This window comes from Sceloporus occidentalis, unplaced genomic scaffold (genome assembly GCF_023333645.1).
Source record: "Sceloporus occidentalis isolate IW3139 unplaced genomic scaffold, rSceOcc1.0.p SCAF_150, whole genome shotgun sequence".
NCBI lineage: Eukaryota > Metazoa > Chordata > Lepidosauria > Squamata > Phrynosomatidae > Sceloporus > Sceloporus occidentalis.
The window spans coordinates 812622-823997 of NW_028317130.1; the positions used below are offsets into that span (position 1 = coordinate 812622).

The 11376-nt window shown below is 38.0% G+C and overlaps 1 protein-coding gene across 15 annotated transcripts in view; it reads left to right on the plus strand.

Annotated features, from left to right (window-relative positions):
- LOC149280653 (alpha-adducin) overlaps positions 1–11376 on the plus strand; it is a 69091-nt gene that overhangs the window by 26536 nt on the left and 31179 nt on the right. For 10 of the 15 annotated variants that reach the window (XM_089500244.1, XM_089500243.1, XM_089500246.1 and 7 more), the window contains exons 6-10: positions 4396–4545; positions 6514–6657; positions 6753–6851; positions 7176–7352; positions 9418–9762. In XM_089500244.1, the coding sequence (XP_089356370.1) occupies positions 4396–4545; positions 6514–6657; positions 6753–6851; positions 7176–7352; positions 9418–9762 (915 nt within the window). The remainder of the gene's footprint in view (positions 1–4395; positions 4546–6513; positions 6658–6752; positions 6852–7175; positions 7353–9417; positions 9763–11376) is intronic. The other 5 variants (XM_089500257.1, XM_089500258.1, XM_089500247.1 and 2 more) reach the window with 1 other exon arrangement.

Below are 11376 nucleotides of genomic sequence, written 5' to 3' on the forward strand. Positions count from 1 at the left end.
CAGAAGCTACAGTTAGTACAAAACATGGCAGCCAGGCTGATCACAGGGAAAACTAGACGTGATCATATTACACCTATTCTGAAACCTCTTCACTGGCTTCCAATTAGTTTCCGCATGCAGTACAAGGTGTTGGTGATTACCTTTAAAGCCCTACATGGCTTGGGTCCAACCTATATAAGGGATCACCTACTTCCGTACAATCTGCTCTACACCCTCAGGTCTTCTGGGAGGAATTTATTGCAACCCATAAAAACCAGACTGACGGCAACCTCCTAGAGGATGTTCTCTGCTGCTGCGCCTTACCGGAGGAGATCCGTCAAATAACCAGCCTAGATAGCTTCAAAAAAGCTGTCAAGATGGATCTCTTCCAGTAGGCCTTCCCAGAATAGTTCAATCTAATTTCTGTACTCTCCCTACTTTATGTAACCACTGCCTCTACTAGAGAATTGCTGTCATTTTAACAGGTTGAATTTTTAAACTGTATTGTATTTAATCCTGTTTTAAAGGGTGGGGTTTATTTATTGAGAATATGTATTATTCGAATATATTCTAGTTATGTAAGCCACCTTGATTGCTCCAGCAGAAAGGCGGGGTATAAGAATAACATTTATTTATTTATTTATTTATTTATTTATTTAAAGTGGATATGTGCTCTAGGATAGATAAACAATAAAAATAAATAAGGATGATACAGTGTAGGGAGGTGTAATTTGAATATTATTACAGTGGTGGTTAGAGGATAGAAAGAAGTCTTATTTTAATGGGATGTAGGGGCACAGGGTTTAGGATTTTTTTTATTTTTATTTTTTTTGTTTGGTTCCCCCCCCCCTTTTTTTTTTTTTTTTTTTTTTTTTTTTTTTTTACTTGATCCTACATTCATTTGTTGGTCTGTTTCTGTGTTCATGTTTATGATATAGTTTGTATATGTATGTTGGTTTTTAACTTTTGAAAATTATTAATAACTAATAATTAATGGAGAAACTAGTGCAGTTCCACTAGTGCAGACTGAAATAGTATTTGCCTTCTTTGCTGTAGCATCACACAAGTATCCCCCTCATTGTAAACCTGTTTATTGGTTTTTGTGCCCTAAATTTAGAATTTTGCATTTGTTGTGGTTGAATATCATTGTATTACTTTCACCCCATTTTTTTCATTTATCAAGGTCTTTTTGAATTCTGTTCCTATCTTCCAATGTGTGTGTTACTCTCACAGTTTTGTATGATCTGCAATCATAATAAGGATTCCCTCTACCTCAACTAAATCACCAGTAAAATTTTTGAAGAATATTGGCACCAGGATAGAAATCAGTGACACACCATTCAAGGCTTCCCTCCATTTGAAGTGCAGCCATTGATGATGCTTCTTTGGATACAGTTTTTCAACCAATTATGGATATATTTTATACTGTTTCCATCTGCTCAACATTTACTAATCAAAATATGACGGGAGACTTTATCACATGCTTTGATGAAATCCAGATAAACAATTCTACAGCATTTCCACTATCTATTAAAGTGGCCAGATTTTTAAAAGATATAAGATTAGTTTGGCAGGATTTGTTCTTGACAAATCCATGCTGGCTTCTACTGATCACTGGATTGTCATCCAGATTTCTTTGTTCTAATATTTTTCCTGGAATTGAGGTCAGGTTGGTTGGCAGTTATCCGGATTATCCTTTTTGAATTTTTTTTGGGGGGGGGGGGGGCGGAAACAAGCAATGTTTGCCCTTCTCCAGTCCTCTGGCACCTGACCTGTTCACCAGGATTTCTTAGAAATGAGTTCTTTCAGTACTCTGGGATGTAATTTGTCTGGCCCTGTAGATTGGAACTCATTTAGGTTAGCTAGGTAATTCCTGACTGTTTTATTGTCAGTCTTTATTTACAGTTTGTATCCCTTGCCAAAGTTTCTTCTGATGTATGACTGCCCATATTTCTCCTTTTGGGAATAAACAGAAACAAAATAGATGTTGAGCAGTCCTTTGTGAATCACACCATCCAGCACCTGTGCAGTGCATCGCTGGACACTTGTAGAGCTATTACAGAAGTTTTTGGGTGGTAACACTACCCACTCACTGAGCAACCTACTAGCTCATTTCCCACCTAAACGCTCAGTTCCTTGACCACCATAGCAACAGTCCAGGATCTGAGCAGAGGCAGGACACATTGAGGGAAGGATGGGCAAGATTGTGTGATTTCACAGATGATCTTAAAAAAATTACTGTTACAGCTAAGTAACCTGTCCTTCTTTCTCTTCTCTGTGAATCACACAAATGGCTGTGATAGTAAATAAGGAAATGGAACACAGAAATAGCAATACTGGGGGTGAGTGAGCTAAAATGGACTGGAATAGGACATTTTGAGTTAGATAACTATAGAGTGTATTACTCTGAAAATAAAAATACAAGAAGACATGGGGTGACATTAATAGTGATAACCCAAGTCTGTTCATCAGCTACAGAGGCAGGGGAAGAAGAAATTGAGAGATTCTACAATGCAGTTCAAGAAGAAATAGACAGCACACCAAAATAGGATTTCTTATTCATCATAGAATGCAAAAGTAGAGCAAAATCAAAAACTGTAGGAAGATACGGATTTGGATCAAGAAATGAAGCAGTAGAACAACTATTAGAGTTTTGTGAGACCAACAATCTATTTATCGCAAACACTTTCTTTCTACAACCAGAGAGGAGATTGTAAACATGACTATCACCAGATGGCCAACACAAGAATCAGATAGACTATGTAATTGTAAAAAGAAGATGGAGAATCTATTCTCGTGGCAAAAACAAGACCAGGCAGAGACTGTGGCATAGACCATGAATTACTAATATCAAATATTAGAATAAAGCTGAAAAACTGAAAATCAGTCATCATGCCAAAATACATTTTGAACAACATTCCAACAGAATTTAAAGATAACATTAAAAAAGATTCCAAAGATATAGCCATGTTAATCTGTAGAATCATTATGTAGAGAGATCTTGTAGCACCTTTTAGACTAACTGAAAGAAAGAATTTGGCATCAGGAGCTTTCATAGACCTCCTGCTACCAACTTCTTTCAGTTAGTCTGAAAGGTGTTACAAGATCTCTCTACATTAAAAAAGATACACACTATTTTACATGTGCTAATACATCTTCATTTTCTTCCTTGAAAAACTCACAAAATCTTGCAATCAGTCATCTGTTCCTGCTTTCTTGATCAATCATTCTTTAAGAGTTTGAACTTCTTACTGTAAATTATCAAATATTGTTGTCTGTTTTATTCCTAACTGCAGAGCTTTATTTGCTGAGTCCTCAGTTTCATTAATCTGCTTCATTATGTTTGTGAGGTTTCTTTTTTCTAAAGATGCCAAGACAGCTGTCCAGTCAGATTCTGTTTCCAGTTTTATGCCTTCATTTTTATCCTTCCTCCTACCTGCCCTCAGATCTTTGGTGCTGAAGCCATGTGCCCTCATTTTCTTTCATGCTGGTTAGAAGTTTTATATTTATCTTCACTTTCAAACTAAACTTTGGAATCACTTTAACTATCAAATGCTGCAGTCTGTCTCATATCCTCCATGTTTAAGCAGCTATAATTGGTTATTCTCCTGTTACATTTGTATATTGGAAACTTTATGGTGAGTTTCAGAAAGGAACAGTTTGATTGAGGAGCATCTTAGGGAGCTGGGTATGTTTAACCTGGAGAAGATACGTTTAAGAGGTAATATGATAACCCTGTTTAAGTATTTGAAGGGATGTCATATTGAGGATGGGGCAAGCTTGTTTTCTGCTGCTCCAGAGAATAGGACACGGAACAATGGATGTAAGCTACAGGAAAAATGATTCCATCTCAGCATTAGGAGGAACTTCCTAACAGACCTTGAACAGCTGTTCAACAGTGGAACACACTCCCTTGGAGAGTGGTAGAGTCTCCTCCTTGGGAGGTCTTTAAATAGAGGCTGGATGGCCATCTGTCAGGGGTAGTCTGATTATGTATTCCTGCATGGCAGTAGGTTAGACTAGATGGCCTTTGTGGTCTCTTCGAACTTTATGATTCTATGAGTAAGTTCGCATATTAGAAGGCAACAGATCTAGTATTATTTGCCGCCTCTCGATAGATTCCGAATTTTCTGTCTGTATGTATTCCCTGAAGGAAAGCAGATGTGGTTCCTTTCTCTTGAGCAGGAGTTTTGTTGGCAGTGCAGGCAGCTTGGGTGAGAATAAGGGAATGGAATGACAACATATATGGGTCTTTTTTATTCCTGTCTCTACTTGGTGTTATATATATAATGTGGATTTTACATTTTCATTAAGGTGCATTAAAATGACTAAATCTTTTCCTTTCCTGCCAAGAGATTATGTACTTTGGTTGGGAGGGAAATCACTTCTACGATTAACACTTATTTTATTTACCAGGTTAAAATAAATATTCAAGGTGATGTGGTTGATCGTGGAAGCACCAATTTGGGAGTTAATCAAGCTGGCTTCACCTTGCATTCTGCCATTTACGCAGCTCGACCTGATGTCAAGTGCATTGTTCACATCCATACACCAGCAGGGGCAGCGGTGAGAAATTCTTTTTTACTCCAGGTGTGAAGTAGCAGCCAATTTCAAGTAAAGGCATGTAGCTCAGCTTCAGAAAGGACCATGCATCAGCACATAGTAGTGACAGGTAGAACTTGGTGTTGAGGAATAAGAATAACAAATTTAAAAACATAAGAAATATTATTTAAATTTAATTCAGAAATAAACAGTTATACTGAAAATTGTTTGAATTTCCCCTAAAATGTGTTTGAAATTAGGGAGGAGTTGTAATTGAAGCAACTTTATGGATGACCTTTGGAACATAGTTAAAATTAACTGAACATATTGAGACTTTAGTCAAACAGCACTCTACATGTGAATACAGTATAAATAGTTAGGACAATGTGGTGATTGATGGGTAAAGTTAGCCTTAATAGTATTTATCACTGAAATCCCACTGTTATAGCTCTCAGTGGAGAATCCTACTTTGTGAATGAATCAGGGACCAAATACTGCACCCCTGTATGACAGAACATAGAGATTTAGGCTGAGAATTTAGTTTTCTAGTTCTTCAGGAAACCAGTCTCTTACTGTGCAGCTGAAACAATACTGCGATAAAGTGCTGTGTATAGTGATGTTGAAAAGAAAAGGGGGAAATTGTTTAAAAGAGGAGAGTTCCCCCCCTCAATGCATTGTAATTTTTAAGGGAGAGGACTGCTAATCTGATATTCAAAGAAGATATTCTCTCACCCTACACACACCACGCGCACACCAATTTAGTAAGGTCAGTACAGCTTGTGCATGTGTATCTTATAGCAGTACTTATTTTCTTAAGTGGAAGAGGGTATTTAATAAAAGGAATGGACCAGGAAAAAACAGTTTCCAAATTTCATTTCTCCTCTCAGCTCCTGGATGACTTCCTATATTCTCCAGTCCAGTCAGGCTTCAGCAGGGCTGTTGCTTTGTGAGAGGCTGGCATCTTTTTTTTTTTTAAAGCAAAGCAAAGAAAGAGAACAGAATGGAGAAAAACTTGGGCTTCATTTGCTCCAGTCTGGTACTGTGACAGAGGGGAGAGATGTATTGTTCTCTCATGATGAATTGTCTCTTTTATACAGCTATTGCCAGTGGACATTTGCAGCCAGGGCCATTACTGTACAATCTGTGATTACACCAGCAGACCAAGTGTCTGCTTCAGTGTTCATTCTTACTTTCCTTTGAACACTTCCTCGATGGCAAATTGTACTAGGCACAACAATTGTATAAAAAGAACAAGAACAAGAAAATCTCAACTGGCAAAGTGGCACACAATGAGCATTTGAACCACTATTGCCCAAATTTGGAAAGCCTGTCATGCAGAAATGGGCCACAGTTCAGCTGACAACATTCTTATACATCCTTGTTTTTTAAATTAGAAAAGCCATCTTCTAGGTGCAGTTTTGCTAGATCTCTCCCAGCCTGTTTTAAGCCATTGAGGTAGAGATAGAATTGGAATCAAAATCAAAGCTAGACCTGACCTCTGTCTCTGTCGATACATTATTTTTCTGCCAACTTGCTTTGCAGACAAAGCTGCCTATTTAGACAGCTGAGGAGAAAAGATTCCCCATTTGATCCCCCTGGGCACATTTTATTCCTTGAGCAAATTACTTAGGGTTTCTGGCCTGTTTGTGAAAAAAACATTTCAAAATTATTTTTAAAGTGCAAGGTTTGTAGCATTTCAAATTCATCCTGCCTCCTTGTTCAATTTTGATTTTTGCTTCCATGGTCCTGTTCAGTTTTAGAGTTTGATTTTTGGATGGTATCTTGTATTTAACATTTATATGTTGGGAAGAGATGTGTTGTCTCCATCAGAAGAGATGTGTTGCCTCCATTTGGAGGCTGCCTTTCTAGCCTCAAGGAGAACTTTGCCTCCCACCAGCTGTTATCCTGAGAAGAACAGAAATTGTCTGTAAATACAGGATTTCCATTTTTTTATTATACTCCTCTTTATAAAATGTGTTGTAATATTATCAGGTATCTGCAATGAAATGTGGTCTCCTGCCAATTTCACCTGAGGCACTGTCACTTGGAGAGGTAGCATATCATGATTATCATGGGATTCTTGTGGATGAAGAGGAAAAAGTGCTGATTCAGAAAAATCTGGGCCCCAAAAGCAAGGTTAGTAACTTAACCAACGTACAAAAGGCAAGGAGAAAGTTTGGTCTGGAATTCCTCTAATATGCAATAATTCTTTTTCTGTTTCTCTTCGTAAGGTTCTTATTCTCAGAAATCATGGTTTGGTATCAGTTGGAGAAAGTGTTGAAGAAGCTTTCTACTATATTCATAATTTGGCTGCTGCTTGTGAAATTCAAGTAAGCATTTTTTTAATTTATTTTTTTGTGGTTTTGAGGCTGACATTATGACATATATTTGAAAAACAACTTCACTGCAGAATGTTTTAGTGCTAATAGCAGGAGACAAGGTAGCAAAAAGACCTTGCCTGAAAATGTATGGCAGATTTTTATTTCAGCACTGTAAGGGAATGCTGACGTTATTCTTCAATTGGATGGGCAAGTTTCCCTAAAAAGAACCCTTTGATAGGACAAACGATAATGAGGTATTTAACATAATTGCTAACTAACCACTGCATTATGTTTGATTGTGACAGAAACTTGGTCTGTTTTTATTGTTTTAAGGTACGCACTCTGGCCAGTTCAGGAGGACCAGATAACTTAGTACTTTTGGACCCTGGAAAATATAAAGCAAAGTCTCGTTGTCATGAGTCTCCAGCAGGGGAGGGGACACCATCCTATCCCAAATGGCTGACTGGAGAGCAGGAATTTGAAGCTCTTATGCGAATGCTTGATAATTTGGTAAGACTAATTTTTTTGTGCACCACTCCTAAGATGACTGATGTAGGGGAGATTATTACTGTGTTATACCCAAGTTTATAAGAACAGCCCGTTTAACCAGAGAGTGTGTAATGAAAATTTCTCTTTCCGTGGACTTTACCAAGCAGAGCTGACACAGATACTTAAGACACCAAATTTGGTTTTTAGCCACTATGCATGTAACATTTATTGAATAACAAAAACAATACAAACATTAGGTATCAAGATCTCTTTCTTTCATTCACACATTCATTCAGTACTCACACACACTTTCCTTCCGTTGAACAGTGATCAGGTGTTCTCGAAGGCTGGGGATGACATCGGTGCCACGGTTGATGCCTTTTTCTTTCTGGCTTTTTGGTTGCTGAAGTTTTGCAATATTGCAACCCATTACTCAACTTCTTCTCTCTGGAGAATACATGCTGTTCAAAGCAGTCCATTATCCTGTCAGTTTGCAGCTCAGGGGAACAGCACTCCCCTGGCCATCCTTTGTAGTTCATCACACCTGAACAGCACCCCGCTTCAGCTTCCAAATTCCTCAGCATTCTCCGCCTTGGCTGCCAAATCCGTCCTTCACATCAATGCTCTGTGCGGAACCATCTTGTTTGGTTCTTAGGCCCTATTCCTTGGTTCTTTGGTTCTTCAGCTCTGTGTTTAAGTGAGAACTCATTCATTCGTCTCACAACTGTTACAGTCAGATACTACTTAATATCAAAAAAGCCTTGCAAAATTGGTTTGCTGTGGAGATTTTGTTTCGGTTTACAGAAAAGAAAATACATAGTGAGAAGGCTGTAGACTTTTGAAGGAAAAATATTTTTAGATTATTAGGATTAGAAAGGGGGCTCCTTTTTTTAAAAAAAAGATTTTGCCCCAGTCTTTTTTTTTATTATTCTTTTGTACTATTGATATTGCCAGTACTATTGTATTTTGCCTTAATTCTAGATGTATTAAGCCTTAAGACAGCTCTTTTTTTTAAAGGGTGATGTGGAGACAACTACAAAGATTGCCAAATTTTTGTAGTCAAGCCAAAATGTGTGACCATCAGACATTGTTATATGTTTACTTAGAAATGTGTTCAGTTGGATTCAATAAAATTTGTTGTTTTGTGCACCTTCAAGTCATTTCCGACTTATGGCAACCTTACGGCAAACCTGCCATAGGGATTTCTTGGGTCAAAAGGGCGTGACTTGCCCAAGGACTTGGCCAGTGGGTTTCCACGGCCGAGTGGGAAATTGAACCCTGATCTTCAGAGTCCTACACTCAAACCACTGTACCTCACTGACTCTCCAGTAAACCATACTCCTTAGTAAATACAAAGGTGTGTGGCATTCCCTGACTTCAAACTGTGCCTTCGTAGGAAATCTAGGTCAATTCCCTGCTGCTCCCTCCAACTCTAAATAGAACCCATAGAGAAACACTGGGATATATTTTGGCACTAAATAGATTTTTTTCTTAACTTATTGTTGTATGCCTTGAAGATGTTTCTTGCTTAAGATGGGGTTTTCTGGGGCTCAGAGTGTGTGATTCAACCAAAGTCACCCAGTGGATTTCCATGGCTTAGCAGGGAACCAAACCGTGGTTTCCTTGACTCGTAGTCCAATGTTCAAACCACTATATCACACTTGCTCTTTTCTTAACTACCCACAGTTAAAATGGCCAGTGCAAATTTCTAGCTTGGAGTTGAAGAAAGAGAGATGGGGATATTTCTCATCACTGTAAGGAAACTTCCCCACAACAATGGGGCAAATTTTCATGCTTTCATTCCTTCAAATTCGAGGAGAAATGTGAGATTCTTCTTGTTACCCTAGAAGGCAATGAAGTGCCAGTTAGGATGAGAGTGGCAAGTAGAAATATGGATCCTGGAAATGTGGAACTACCAAATAATTGGATGGAAAAGCAGGTTCACATCATCTGGAAAGTACTTTTCATGCAGTTGTGGAGAGTTTATGTTGCTGTGTTTATCTTAGGTGGCTTTAAAACTAGAAGCAAGCATTCAAAATAAAGTGCACATGAAGTGACTGAGTGTTTTGCTGTCATGTTTCTTTAGGGTTACAGAACTGGCTATCCCTATCGATGCCCTGCTCTGAGAGAGAAGTCTAAAAAATACAGTGATGTGGAGATTCCTGCTAGTGTCACTGGGTATTCTTTTGCTAGTGATGGGGACTCAGGCACTTGTTCTCCTCTGCGGCATAGTTTTCAGAAACAGCAGCGAGAGAAGACAAGGTGGTTGAATTCTGGCCGAGGGGATGATGCTTCTGAAGAAGGGCAGAATGGCGGCAGCCCCAAGTCGAAGACTAAGGTGTGGACGAACATTACACACGATCACGTGAAACCCTTGCTGCAGTCTCTCTCGTCCGGTGTCTGCGTGCCAAGCTGTATTACCAACTGCTTGGTCTGTGCCTACCTTACTGTTCATAGTTAGATGATGTAGAGCAACTTTGGTGGCAGGCACTGTGAGGCTTTGGGAATAAAATATAACAGTAGCACTTCCTTTTAAATTCTGTTTTTTCAAAGACATTGATTTCAGGTATTTCAGTCACAGTTCATGTTTTAACTGCAACATGAATTCTCATTGGTATTTCTTAGTGGAGAGGAACAGATTATACATTTCAAACTGAAACAGTAGCAATAAACTAACAACTCAGTTTTATTAGTGATGTTTTATATATTCTAATTACTTAAATAGTTTCATTTCTGACAGTATTGGTAACTAAAATGATGCTTGTTAAATCTTACACTATATCACTGCTTTTAATGTCTTAAAAAGAGTGATTGTGTCTTAAATATGAGCACTCCTCAGTGTAGACATTATTAGACAGAGGCAGCCTGCATAGTTAAGTACTTGAACACTAATTACATTTAGTAAAATAGGTGAGACTGCATTGGATTATATTAAATTTCAGTGGCACAAGAGAAAAGGCTAGAGTTCTGTAAACCTTAGTTTTCTTAAAGCGCTCCTCCCTCAATAAATTGACCTCTTTCGTTCATCTACATACTGCTCACTCCTTTACCTGCTATCCTAAAGCCTCCCAGTGTTCATAGCCTTCTGCATGAATTATTGCATGTAAGTATATGGCCATAATTTGAAAATCTTTTCTCTAGTACCAGCTGGGTGTGGCATGACTAAAGTGCAGCTTGGGCAACTGTCAGAACGAATTAGTTAAATAGTGCTATTTAGAAGGTTAAATTTGCACTTCAGTCTTAGCTAAAGGTTTTCAAAATGCTATGGATAGTGTTAGCTGTTTGGAAATGTTTATTGTGATGGTATATGCTACTCTTAGTTCTAAAATTCAAATTTGTGTGTGATGCAGGCTTTGTAATTGTTGATTAGAATATAGTATAGGAACTTGAGACATTAAATGAGAACCCTTCATAGCCATTCTAGTGATAGTATAATTCAACATCTAGTCTTTTATATACATATTTTTCTCTTTGAGTACAATGTAAAATATACCCCTAGATTTTGGTTGCGTTCTTTCTTCCTTTCAGGATTATCAAAGGGAAGTATAGTTGTTCTTAGCAAAAGTAGTATTAACTAGAAATGCACAGACAGAATGGAGGAGAGATTCATGGACTATCTGGCACTTTCTTTCTTTTAGTTATATTGTGTCTAGTATTGTTAAATCTGAAATACCATCTTTCTTTCTTTTTCCTCCCCCCCCTCCCGAGAATAATAGTGTCCTGAAGATGTTGATATGGGTTTTATGTTTCTTTGAATGCATAAAAAGAAATTCATATCTGAAATCCATCCAGTAGTTCCCAACCTTTGGGTCCCCAGATGTTTTGGACTTTAGTTCCCAGAATCCCATCATTAGCCATGGTGGCTGAGACTTCTGGGATCTGAAATATAAAACAGCAAGAGGATCAAAAGTTGAGAACCCCAATGTAAAGTCAGGGTATCAGTTTAAACATAATCTTGTTTCGTATTTCTCTAGAACAGTTTGTAAGTTTTAAGCAGTTACTACAGTTCATGTATCTGATTATAATAATTTGATTTGTTAAACGT